Source organism: Magnolia sinica, chromosome 1 (genome assembly GCF_029962835.1).
Source record: "Magnolia sinica isolate HGM2019 chromosome 1, MsV1, whole genome shotgun sequence".
Classification (NCBI taxonomy): Eukaryota; Viridiplantae; Streptophyta; class Magnoliopsida; order Magnoliales; family Magnoliaceae; genus Magnolia; species Magnolia sinica.
Window position 1 is genome coordinate 107,912,665 of NC_080573.1, and position 13,991 is coordinate 107,926,655.

Below are 13,991 nucleotides of genomic sequence, written 5' to 3' on the forward strand. Positions count from 1 at the left end.
TGATGAGTTTTTCAGAAAGAGGTTATTTCTACAATTATTGTTGAGTTTAATAAAGTGACTACCTGACAGCTATTTGTTATTTAATATGTTATACTCGTAGGGGTCATTTGGATGCGTTGTAAGTTGTGTTAATTGTAAAGGGTTTACACGTAACTCATAGGTAGTGTTTAGATGACAAATTTCACCTGTGAGTTACGAGCATGGTATCCAAAAATGGTTGCGTAACGGTCATTACGGCTGCTATGTGACGATAACGTTGGGCATCGTTATGCGTTACGAGGCCATTGTAATTTTTTTCCCATAATGGCCGTTACAGACTCATATTGTAGCGGCCATCACAGACCCGTATCGTAACACCTGTTACTAACCCATATCATAATGGTAGCAAGCCACTATTATCATTATTGAATACCTTGGTTGCAAGTTGTAAGGAAAAAGCCCCATTTGTGAACATTTGAAAAAGGAAAGATTTCACTTGTGGCAGTGTTAATAGTATCGGTATGGTTACATGTATTGTTGATAGGGATATGGAAACATGTATCGATATCGCGATATTATGGCTGATGCCCAAATATGTATAGCTAATTAAGAGACATTGAGAAAACACAAGGAAATGGTGGAATTTCTTAATAAAACTTTAGGAGATGTTGAAATACACATATTTGCATATTAGGAATCAAATAATTGAAAACAAACGCATACATAACAAATTTCTCTTTAATGGGGTTCTAAAAGCATGTAACGCTGACTCAAGAAAACATTAGAGAAACATGGGGGAAATGGTGAAATTTTTCAATGATACTTCAGGGGATACTAAAATACACATATTCGCATATTTAAGAATCAAATAATAGCGAAAAAGACGCATATTTGCATATTTAGGAATCAAATAATAACTTCCCTTTGATGGGGCCTAAAAGCATGTATTGTTGACTTAGGGAAACATTGGGGGAAATGGTGGATCCATCCATCCAACCATGAACCATCCATTCATGCATGCACATACATACATATAAACACACATGCATGATCCATCCATCAATGGATGCATGCATACACACACACGCACGAACACACACACATACATTCATCCATGATCCATCCATCCATCCATCCATGTATGCATACTTATACACACATAGAAACATGCGTTTCATCATACAACTATGCACCCATAAAAAAATTTAAAATAGAATTTCTTAATAAACAGATTTTTGGCGATATTATCGAAATATCGCTGATACGTTGACGATACAAAGCGACATTTGGAATTTACACAGTTGAAAATATTGCCGATACAAGCGACACCTAGAATTTCCACAATCAATAAATATTGGCGATACATTGGGAATACTTAGCAATAGTCTTTTTTTAAAGATCGGCTGTAAAGAAGAGTTGCAACAACATCCTCTCTCTCCCTCCCTCCCTCGCTCCCTCACTGGCGACCGTAGGCTATTTCTGACTTTCTATCGAGCTCCTCACTGTCTCCCATGTAGCGATTGAGAAGAAAACGGAAAAGGCTCCTTTCCTTTTCAAGCTATGCCAAGCGCACACACGTGTGCCATGAAGCTCATGTAGACATCGCACATGTGACAACATGGCCTGATAGGTCCAAGATCCAATCCATTTGTTAGAACCACGCCACTATATTGATGCCCTAGCCTATGAATCAGGTTGATGAATTTGTCAGGTGGCCCATAGTTTGCAAGATAAATTTATGGCTGAAGTTTTCTAACCCATACACCTGTTGCCAATATTGGAGCGCACATGTTGAGAGGACCTGATTTATTTTTGGGGAAACATTTACAAGGTAGGACCAACTTGGTCCATGAATTGGAACTCCTATCTATGTGCCATGCAGGCACATGTTTGGATTGTACATGAGCTTTATTGCGCACACGTGTTGATGTAGGACATGAAATTCAAATATGATGTGCAAGATTTTCAGGCTTTAGATCACACTAATTCAGAGACAATCGCACAAAATTTCACATCCCACATAACGTCAAGCACTCAACAAGGGGAATCTATGCGGATCCAAGCCTACACATGCTAGGGCTGGATCAAGTAAAATTATAAACCAAACAATGCTCAAAGGAGAGTAAATTCATCCACACATGCACAAAAATATTTCCCCAATCCAAGGGATTCACAGGTTCAATTCGGGGAACCCTAGGGTTGAAGAAAATGGCATAAAATTTGGGATTTAAGACAATTTAGGGTTAGGGTTAGGGAAATCAAGTGAGAGAGGAGTGAAAGAGAGGAGAGAGAACTTGTAGCCAGCCCGCGCGTGTAGACAGCAGGTTGGGTCTGACGCACACGCGCCGATGGTTGGCCGCACGTGCGTGGGGCCCACAAACCCAAAAAAATGCCTTCTTGGGTCTGGTCGGTCAGGGCTGGGCCACACGCCCTCCAAGTTTCAGCCTAATCTAAGGTCCGGTCCGCGCGTGGTGCTCTGCCGAAGTTTCAGCCCTCCTACAGGGCCAGATTATGGAATCTTATTGAAGAGAGGTAAATTGATGCAATAAAGGACAGATTTGTAGCGCAGATGATTGTGGGAGATGAGAAGGGTGGATGGTAGAAGATGGGAGCGAATCAGGATAACGGTAGTTAGTTTTCATAACTCGGAAAGGAGTAAGAAAACGCAGCAATTTTATTAATCTTCATTGAGAAAAAAGCCTACAATGGGTGCTTATTTATAAGAAAACCCTATATCCCTAAAACTCGCGCCATGTGCGTAACCTATTACTTGGCGATGAAGTAAACACAAATAATAACTAATTAAAGTAATTTAAACCGTCCATGATATTCTAAATGACATTAATAAGCAAAACCTAAAATATGAGACTAATCAGACTAGTGGGCCACGATCCTAAGAACCCATGATGGGCTTTATTTGACTATCGGGCCCACTCCAACAAACCAAAACTCAGTCTTCTAACTAGGGGGGGCCCTCCTTGAACGTCGTCATCGATCCAGATCGACGGTGGGGCCCTCCTCCTTGCGTGGGGGGGGGGGGGGGGTGCATGTGCACGAGATGTCCCCATCACGTGTTCACTTAGCAAAGCTCCCCCTTTTGATACCCAAGCAGAGTGCAATGGTTGATATATGTGCACTTAGATTTGCTGCCCATCTTGACGTGCACAGGAGGTCCAATCCGTTCATTATGTGAGTCTTATGATGCCCTCTTAGGGCTGATTGATTAATTAGGTTGGCCACACGACAGGGAATAATTGGGATAGGACACCCACCTTTAAAAGAGGAGTTATGTCATACTAAGGTAGCATGCACTCAGAAATCGTACATGTAACCTTTGAACAATCCCAACATCAAATTGGTTGAACAATTCTAACCTTTGATTCGTGGACACTTGTTTCTGGAAATATGATCACTGAATATTTTACATTTTGAACCATCCAATAAATGTCCACCCATCCGATTTTCAGATTCAAAGTATGCTTAATCTTTGTAAATTGTGGCCCAATTGATTAGTGAATCAGCCCAGTTTCTCATCAAGGGTATCTGCCTGGTGGGACACATTCATGTACACTTATTTGTGGAAAGAGAATTGTTGTTTTTGGGTCATGAATCATGATACATCTAAACTAGGAATGATAATTTAGCCAGTTTAATTTGAATACTTAATTTCCAAGTGCCTGCATATCGTCCATCACACCCTGCCAGTATCATTTGAATTTACGAGTCCAGTTTTGTGGCTTACCTAATGATTGGTTTAGCCTGAGGATCGGCTTAAAGATTTATCTAGATAGGTTCAACCCAATAGCGGATCTTTTGTTAAGCCTTTTTATATGATTTGAAAATTTTTGAGTGATTTACCACTGATTTGGTGTGGATGTTCACTTTCTTACCTGTAATGGAAACACTTCACAGGTTATCCAAACACAAAAAACTGTTTACCTGTAATTGCAAGTAGTTTACAATTCACAGCCAAAAGACAATATGTAAACAAGTTACTCCTGAAACTCATTTTTAGGAGTAGGTTGTTTACAACTTGAAAAGTTACAGGCTTTCAAATGACTCCTTGGTAAATTCATATGCATGTCCAATTTTTCATTGTTTTATATTCCCCAAAGGCCCATTTCTTTCCAACTAAAGGTCATGCCTACGACACATACTGTTGTTGTGAATACAAAGATCTATTCTTCCATCCATAAGTGCGCGGACATGAAAACTTTTCAAATCAACCGAACTACTTCTTGAATTGGCCCCTTTGATGTAATTACAACAATGCATCGAACCTGTTATGGTCCAAGCTTGTAATACCACTCCAAAGTCCAGATTTTAATAATCGTGTCATGAATATATTGAGTTTAGAGGTGGCAATGGGTTGGGAGGCCTGGCCTAGGTGGCTCAACCTATAGTGCTAGGTCTTAGGCCCCTAAACTTGGCCTAAGGGCCTAGCCCAGGCCCAAAATCTAGGCTCAGTGTCCAAGTTGGGCCGGGCTAGCCCGCTATTGAAATTGCGCATGGTGGGCCCATGGGCTATGCGCGCGGAGCTATAGAATGAAGGTTATGTCCTTAGAGGGGGGTGATTAGGAACCAAATAAAATATACACACAATTGCCTGCTTAAACTAATCTCCAATTAAAGCTAAGTAAGGCAATTAACTCTAAGACTTTTAAGCCAATAGAGGGTCCAATCACATAGACTACAATAGATGTGGCAATCAAGCAACTAGTATATAAACATGATAGTGTACGTGTGTGTATGGTATGTGCTACCTATCAACTCCTAGTATTCATCTAATCATGCATACATATAATTCACTAATCAATTACATAAGCATAATTAAACAAGTGCTTAAATACAATCACAAACACAAGCATGCATAATGGTTTGGTTTCCCTACTCCACTTTCGGTGGATGCACTCAACCCATGAATGTACCAGATTTTATTATTGGAGGTTTTAAATCATGTTCAACCCTAACCTTTACAATCCTACATGAGGATCGGCTCCCTCAGAGACTTATGTGTTTTTCTATAGGGTCGCCACGAACCTCGGTCCTACACAAGAACCTACACGTACACACCCGTGTTGGTGGCCTGCACAAGGACTTGATTTAGGTCTTACACAAGAACCAAGGTCCTACATAAAAACCTAATCGAGTTTGACAATTAAACTCTGAAACTTAATCTTACACAAGGAATGAGTATACATGACTCTACAAATGACAGCCTTACTTGTCGAATTGAGCCCCGTTGATGCGTCAATCTTGAGTCGCTTCTTCACAGCTCTCCCATGCTTGAATCCGATCCTCAATTGCTCCCCCGATCATGATGTTGATGCATTGTCGATGCTTCAGCTTCAACATCGAACACCTTGCTTGTAATGCTCCTTTAAGGTAACCTCGGTGATTGGAGGTTGGGTGAATCTCCTACAATTAATGAGAATATTGTAATCCTAAGGGATTCACCTAGATGGGTGTTTTAGAGGATTTAGAAAATGATTTAAATATTGGTTCAAGTTTAATCTCTAAAATAAGGTGGAGATCAAGTTCATCTTCTTCATTGAGGTTGGAATCCTTTTTCAAGTGATGAATCATAAGGAAGATAACTTAAATCTTATGGACTTAGAGGCTTAGGATGAGGGACATGATCATGGAATCACCTAAGCTTCTATTTCACCAAAAAACCATCAAAATACCCAAGGACCGAATGTTTTATATAAAAGAATCAGGTTCCAACGGTCATAAAACGAGTAGAAACGACTAGTCTTCGGTTAGACCGAATTAGACAAAAAAGCCACTAGATAGATTTTGGCACTTTCAGTCGCACTGAACATGATCTTAGGTGGGACCGAATGTGGCCTTCGATTGCAGCCGAATTACCCTAGATTTTTGTCACAGCACGCTGACCTGTTTTAGCCGATTTCGATCGCACCGAAGGTGGATTCGATGGGACCGAAAGTTGCTGAAATTGTACAATTTTTTCAGCAACTCAGGACCTCTAAAGCCAATCTAAGCATGTTCAATTAAGACTGTTAAGGCTAAGGAATGATCAATAACAAGTTTACTTATTAAGTTGTTTTGGGTTAAGGGTTTGGGTCACCAAGACATCTCATATATCTGTTCTTTGCTCATTGATGCTCCACGTCCTCTTGTGTCTTTGGGCTTCAGCTTCCAAGGGCTCAACCGACTATATGACACATGGACTCACGTGATTGACGAATAAGGTGCACAAATCAGTGCATTAACAGAGCCAATGATGAATGGTCTAGCCAAGTCTAATCACCAAGTGGATTGCCGTTGTACAATAGGAATGGATGGTTTAATGGCATTTATGATCTATCCCATTTACCATACATGTGACACTTGTTTCACCAGGGCATGTTTCAATGATCCAAACTGTTTATAGGATGGCACTGGTTATTAGATGGAGGACACAGAAAAAACTTAGGGGATTAGGGCAGGCTAGTGCCAACCCTGGCTTGGCCCTTGCCCAGCCCATTGCACCCCTGATTGAGTCCTACTTGATGTTACTCTATGTAACAAGGACACTCCCTTCTCTAGATGCCATCTCCTACACCAATGTAACAAGGACACTCCATTTTCTGGTCATTTCTAATATTCTTTTGAATCCCTCTGAATCATCAGCACTGATTATTCTTGCCCATGTTGGTGGTGAAATTTCGCAGGTTTGTACTTTCCACTTCAAGTGAATGGGGTGCAGTGGTGACAAAACTCGACCTAAAAGAATGGAAAGGTCGTCTCTTCCTCAGTTATCACGTCATAATGCATCCACATTAACTCACAGATTTTTGAGGCTGACATTCACCCTCTTCTATGCAGAGTGGCAGATATACATGTTGCTTCTGGGACTTTTCTTGATCTCAGCCGTCTTGTTTTATATATTCTTCCAGAAGTCCGATTCATTTTGGAACTTCCCTCTTGGGAGAGATCAGCCCGCAAAACCGTCATACAAGGCCATTTTCAGGGATCCCCAGGCCTCAGATGATCAGAGTGTGTGGTGAACATTTTGTGTGTTGTCAGCTGATGTCATGTCATGCTTATCAATATTGACGGAAAAGTGAAGCTGCAATGTGGAGTAGAAAATAAGGTATTAGTGGCATAAAAAACTTAACAGAATCCCAGGATTCTGGAGGACTGGTGGTGCCATACATGGAAGATTCAGTCGACGTCTATGGCTGTAACTCCCATTTCATTCTATCAAAGGCATCCTTGGCCTTTTAACAAATTTACTGAAACAAAATGCTATTCAGGTGTGTTGTTCTCATTCCCTGTTTTAAGTTTTGAAAACGCAATTAGCTGTTGCTAGTCGTGTATTTTAAGTGAGAAAAATCAGTAACTGTGCTTATTGATGTTGTGTTTAATCCTCCAGCCTAGTAGCATTTGGACTGATATTGATTGTTACCTATATGATATAATGAACATGCAATATAGCTTAAGAGAGAATTGCCTGATGATTTGGGGGATCCACTGGCAATGTGGAGGATTTTCTTTATGACACATGCACCAACATTGCCCAATGTGAGAACCTGGTTGATTGATCCAATAGGCTCCACAATGTCAGTTTAGGAAAATATAGTATATTCAACATGTGGCTTCATATGATTAGGGGACGAGCTTTAATGTCGTGGATCTCTTACAAATATGCGACACGGGGGCATGCTTGACAGAGAAAGCCCTCTGGGTGCACTTGCCTTGTGGCCCTTTAAGGAGTGGAGAAAAATAATTTGTGAGTTTCAGGATTCTACTGTAGAACTAACAAAAACATTTTTTTTAAAGGCAAAATGGTGCTCTTTAGTAATTGTATTGGAAAGAAACATGTTTGTTGCATCCACATGAGTATTTCTGTCCTGTTCGATTCAAAGTAGTTTAAACATTGTTTGGCAAACACATCAATGCTTGAAAAATAATTTTGGAAATCTTGTCAAAACAGGCCCTTTATGTTCAAAACCCTGGCATTTGCAAAACAGTTTGTTTGCATCAGTCTGCTTTCTTCTTCTTCTTCTTCTTCTTCTTCTTCTTTTCGAGTTCTTGGAAAAATGTGAAACTGAAATTTGTGAAGCAGTTCATAAATTTTCGGAAGTTGAGTGTATGTGCATGGTTTAGTATTTGAGAAAAACTCTGATACTCGGGCAGTGATTGAATGTGTGATAAATGATACTTAGGCACTTAAAGCTGTCCAAATTATGATTCCTGATTTAGATGTATCATGAACCAATAATTGGACTTATCCAATGGTCCTATTTCCTTTTTCTTTTTCTTTTTTTCTTTTTTTTTATTTTTATTATCATTTTTTTTTGCGGTTTAACTTGAGTCAATGCATAGGTTAGGATTGTTCATGATTTAGATGTATCATGAACCATTAGTGCTCACAAATCATAGGTTAGGATTGTTCAACCAATCTGATTTTGGGACTGAAGTAGTGGCAGTGGGTTCCACTATTTAGATGGTTTAACTTGAGTCAATGCATCCCATGTGCATGCTTGCGTATCAAGTGTAAGCACTGCCTGAGTTATTAGGTTACTCTCTCAGAAGCCAGATTGTTTGGGCGTCAAGGGGTTTCAGAATTTCATGAACAGGATTGCTGCATTTAGCGACTAAAAGAAAGTTGGGTCCCATGAAATGAATGGTTTGTGATCTGCATAGCTGAATGTAGGCCCTTGCATGGGCTGCGTGCGCCAACAGGTGGTGTCCTGATGATCCCTCTCTACAAGGGACATGGCTTAAGTGGATGTCTGACTGTGGGGCCCACCATGACATATGTGCATTACATCCACGCCATCCATCTGTTTTAACAGCTCATTTTAGGGCATGATCCCAAAAATGAAGCACATCCAAATCTCAGGTGGACTGCACCAAGAGATTTGGATCAAGCTGATATTTGGTCCCTTCATCAGGGTTGAATGGCAATGCCATGAAGAAGTTTTTAATGGTGGGTATTCTATCACCACTATTTCCTGTGATGTGAGTTCACCTGAGATTTGAATCTGCTTCATTTCAGGGATCATGTCCTAAAATGAGCTGTCAAAATGGATGGATGGCATGGATGTAGGTCACATACATCAATGTGGGCCCCACAGTCAGGGATCCACTGAAGCCGCATCCCTCTACAGGTGAGGCTATACGGTTGCGTGATCTGGATTCTTAATGGGCTGTGTATGGAGGATGCTGAAGGAAAATCTCATGTCATCCCACTCTGGAACTCTTAAATCTCTGAGATTTCAGGTCCACCCTATCTAATGTTGTGCTAATCTGATGAATGGTTTAACTGAAACATGAGTTCTTTCTGAACCAGTTGATCATCTCATGTGAGAGGGACCATCTATTGACTCATAGGTAAGATCCAAAACCCTGCATTCGTTAAGTTCAATATTTAAAGGTCCAAGAATCCCACTTTGGATGTCCCTTTGACCAGTAGCATGCAAATGGGAACAACAATAGAGAACAGTCTGCATTCAATCAAGGCCGAAATTATCATTTATTAGGTGGTCAGGATTGTGTGATCAAGGCAACATTTGGCCCCAGACCAAAATCAATGGCTGTTACGATGGAAATGGACGCACCCGATCTCTCCCTGAGTGTATAAAAACACAAGTAATGATGGATAAAAAGCGTGATTGGTGCAACTCCAATTGAGCCTTTTCTTGAAGACAGACTCGTATCACGCTTACAGTATACTTTCCTAGCCTTTCCTCCAATCTCCTCCTTAAGCACAACCATCTATGGCAATCTAGACTGTCCATCCAGTGGATCATTCAGCAGATCATATCATCAATATTGCATTAACTGAGCAAAATCATAATCATCATTCGATCAATGCATTTACATGTAGTCATTTTTTGTACCTGCCCATATGAGACTTGTCCAACCCTGGCCAAGCCCAGCCCAGCACACCCATTTGGCTTTACCTGTAAGCTTTAATCATCTCTGCAAGGCAGCCAAGTAGCCAGTTTAATAATCTTGAATAAGCCGGACTGGGTGAGGCTTCTCTATCAGGACAGCGTAAAATGCCCAGTTCGAGTGAGGTTTTATTCTGTCCAAAGACCTAATGCTCAGGCCCATTCGGATGGGGCGTGAGCCTCAGCCCAAACACAGGCCGATGGGCACAGCTAGGTCTAGCAGGTCCATCTCTTCACCCCTACTTGCAAGACGTTCATAACATTACAACCATTGTAATTTTAGGGTTGTGGCTTCTCACAGTTAAGGCCCGCCAGAATGATAGTATGAATCACCTGAATGGTGGTGATGGTTTGACAATAGAGAAGTACTGGATATGCCATGAACAATCTTGAAAATAATTGGCATATTATTTCTATATAAATTGTAAAGATCACAAATATTTTCAAATTATTCAAGAAGCATTCTTTTTTCCCCCCTAAAAAATCACAGAAAGTTCATAATCTTTTTACAAAGAATTTTTAAGCAGGGTTACTATGGGCCAAACCAAGTTCAAAATCTACTACAGCCTCTGTAAATCACAATAAAAGGGAAACTACATGTGATGCGAAGGTGATCTGGACTGTTCATCTGTCGGCCCCTACCATGGACTAGTGAAACCCCAAAATGAAAATAGGCTGGCTAAACCCTCTTCACTGATCAGACAATCCCTGAAGATTACAATTGGGCAGTTGCAAAGTATGTCTCATATGCACTGTCCACGTCAATCCCTCTTCTAAGAGAGTGTAACGAAGTGCTTCCGCCCTTTCGATCTAATGCAGTTATCAGCTTCATCAATGGCAAGGAGGTACGATTTGACGTCGTTAACATTTAAACGGCAAAATGCTTCAACACCTAAGATCACCCAACTGGTGTGGGTTTTTAGTGTATGGCCCATCTGTGGTACAGATGATCGTATCCAAATCTCATACATGTGTTAACGCATGCCAAGAACGTGCTTGACAAGAGGCATTTTCTTTTTTGCCTTGTCCTAGTGAAATAAAGACACTTTGCCTCCACTTGCCTTGACAAGAGAGTTGGCGAATTCATCACCATCCCTACAAACATGAGGGCGCCAAATCAAATGTCTTCCAATGCCATCTCCCATGTAGCATTTTGCAGGCATCATTCCAAGAAAGCCCAAGCCCAGGCATCATTGCAAGACGGCGGTAAAAAGGTGCCAACTCATTTTAGAACTTCTCATCCTCTTTTGAGGCCCTGCCGCCCTAATCAACATTCCCTTCCTGGAGAATTTTCGGTCTTTGTTAACCATCTCCCCCTGCTCTTTGTCATTCTTAATTCCATCCTTCCTAGTTTTCTCAGACATCCACCTCAACATCCGAGTCTCAACAATGATCATGTTCTGCTTGTGTTGCCTCTTAATTGCCCAACATTCTGCTCATATCATATAGCAAGACCAATATCCCCTTCAGTTGGCTGTTTGTTTGTTTTGTTTTTTTTTTGGATGATAAGGAAATTTTTTATTAAAGCAACCATCCCGCAGCAGTGAGACGAATAGAATCCAAAGAAAAGCAAGAAAAAAACACTGTGACACACAAAAGTCAGCCCAAGGAGAAAAAAGAACAATTAACAGCTAGCAGTCCATTCTGAAACAACAATTTTTGCTTCCTCCACCACAGCCTCAAGTGATCTAGAAGTGTTGCGGAAGCGTCTTCTGTTTCTCTCGCCCCAAATCGTCCACCACACGGGCGGTAAAAAGGTGCCAAGCATCCCAGCCTTTTGAACCCCCTCCCCCAAGCCCAAAGAAGACTTGAAACACAGCCCACAATATCCCAACTCACCCCAAAATCCACAAGAAAGAAGTCCCACACTTTAGAAGAAAATGTGCAGGAAAGGAATAAATTATCAATAGACTCGCCATCTTGCTTGCATGAGCAATGCATATGTAGAATAGGCAAAGATTGCTTTGGAACATTATCTATTGTGAGGACTCCCTTCCAACGAACCAAGTGAACACAGCAACCTTGGGCGGGGCTCCATAAAACCAGAAGTGAAAGGCATGGCCCCCATGACTTCCATAGTCTTCTTCTCTAAGGAGCCCATAGAAAGACCTGACCAAAATCGTCCTGAACAATGCATGCACCTCAGATACTGTCATATTATAATAATTTTAAAACTTACAGATTCTAAAGCCTTCCCCAAATCCAAAATTTTGCATTGAAACCCTCTCTAATATAATCAACAAGAACCATGTCTCTAGAAAACAGCATGCATCAAGGGAACTCATCCCAGATAGCAGCAGCTGATTCATCTCTTATGAGGGTGTGAAAAGGTGCAAGCTTAATGTCAAACCCAATTGAGACACACCACTGCCACTAATGCACCTGCATCACTATGAGAAGTTTCCACTCTTGTATCAACACTCTTATACACATCTCTAATGATAGATATCATCCTAGGACCCAAGAAACTGCACCGTTTAGGAGTTGGTTCAAGTTGAAGGCTCTAAAAGGGCAAGGGGAAAGCCCAAAAAGCTGTGGGTGGACGCACTAAGAAAACATTTGATGACCTATTGTTTAACTGAGGAATGAGGGTATTGTCTTTGATAAGTGGAATGGTGGAATAGGATTTGTGTAGCCATCCCCAATTAGTTGGAGTCAAGCATAGATTATGATGATGATGATGATGATGATGATGATGAATGTCTTCCTAGGGCCCCCTTCCTACTCATAAATCATAACCCACCGCATAATCACCCTATGTAATCTACCATATGCATTCTCCATGTCAATAAAAACAATGTGTAAATTCCTCCTCTCTAAACTTTTCCATCAATTGTCTATGTAGAAAATAGTTTCTATTGTTGTTGATCTCCTTGGCATGAAGCCAAATGGATTCTCTACTACCCTTTTTTCATATCTTATTCTTTGCTCCAACACCCTCTCCTAGGGCTTCATAGTGTAACTCGTACCTTTGATTCCCTGATAGTTTTTGCAACTTTGTGCATCTCCTTTGTTCTTCTAGAAGAGTATCACAATGCTTCTCCTCCATTTATGTAGCATTTTCTTTCCCTCCAAATTCATATTGAAAAGATCAGTTAACTAATCTAATCCGATTTTGCCTAATAACTTCCACACTTCTGTACGAATATACCAGTCCCCATAGCCTTTCCTTCATCATCACTAAGGCTATGTTCGCTATGAAAGTAGCCGACATATCTCCCCAGCAAGGTGTTCCGTAACGGTAACGGTGGCTATAACGGCCACCACCGATACCAATAAGATACGAGTTGTAACAGCTGTTATGGCCCCCGTAATGGCCGTTATATTCTCTTTTTTTATTGAAAAGAAAACCCGAAAAACATGTATCTACCTTGTAATATTGATTTAAAAAAAAGTCCGAAAAACATGTATCTGCCCCATAACAGACCATTACGGGGCTGTTATGGCCTTTATGCCATTAACGGCGGTTACAAGTCATTTTATTTTCATAACAGGTGTTACGGCCATCACAACCCCTTAACGTGTAAGGATTGCCACCATTACCTTTACGTAACGGCCTTTAAGGCACACCATGCTCCCCAAACTCACCTTCTTTCATCAAGGCACTTTTATCCTCACCCGAGGCACAATGTGGCTTATGTTTCTATTTTCCTCTCCCTTAACTTTGCTAGTTTGAGATACCTTTCTCTCCTCTCCTTCACTTAATCTATCATACAATTCTTACACTTAATACTTGACCGCTCTGCTTTTATTTCACTGCTTTTCCTTCATATCATATGTTTCAAGGTTTTCCACATTTCTACAATACAGCTAGATGTTTTTTTTTTTTTTAAACACTTTTAGTAATGACACTGTTTAAATGAAAAAATAATGATTTTTCTTTTCTCATGTCATGGAATCAGCATCAGAGTAGTTTCTCTAATCTAGGGATTTCGGTTAGTCAAAGCAAATGGAGGTTGTGCAAGAGAAACGTGCTTTTGGGAATCATGGACTATTGGACGGGGCCCTAGAAAGGTGACAAAATTGTCTTTATTGTATGAGTAGGATGGAATGAAGTTGAACCTTTTACTTATTAGTACACCCTAGTTTGCAAACCAGCAGGTG

At 40.7% G+C, this 13,991-nt stretch overlaps 1 protein-coding gene across 1 annotated transcript in view; it reads left to right on the plus strand.

The window, feature by feature from the left end:
• LOC131253381 (SEC12-like protein 1) overlaps positions 1 to 7,380 on the plus strand; it is a 46,215-nt gene extending 38,835 nt beyond the window's left edge. The window contains exons 9-10 of the mRNA XM_058254344.1: positions 6,657 to 6,724; positions 6,811 to 7,380. Coding sequence (XP_058110327.1) covers positions 6,657 to 6,724; positions 6,811 to 6,992 — 250 coding nt within the window. The 3' untranslated portion in view covers positions 6,993 to 7,380. The remainder of the gene's footprint in view (positions 1 to 6,656; positions 6,725 to 6,810) is intronic.
• The last annotated feature ends 6,611 nt before the right edge of the window (positions 7,381 to 13,991 follow it).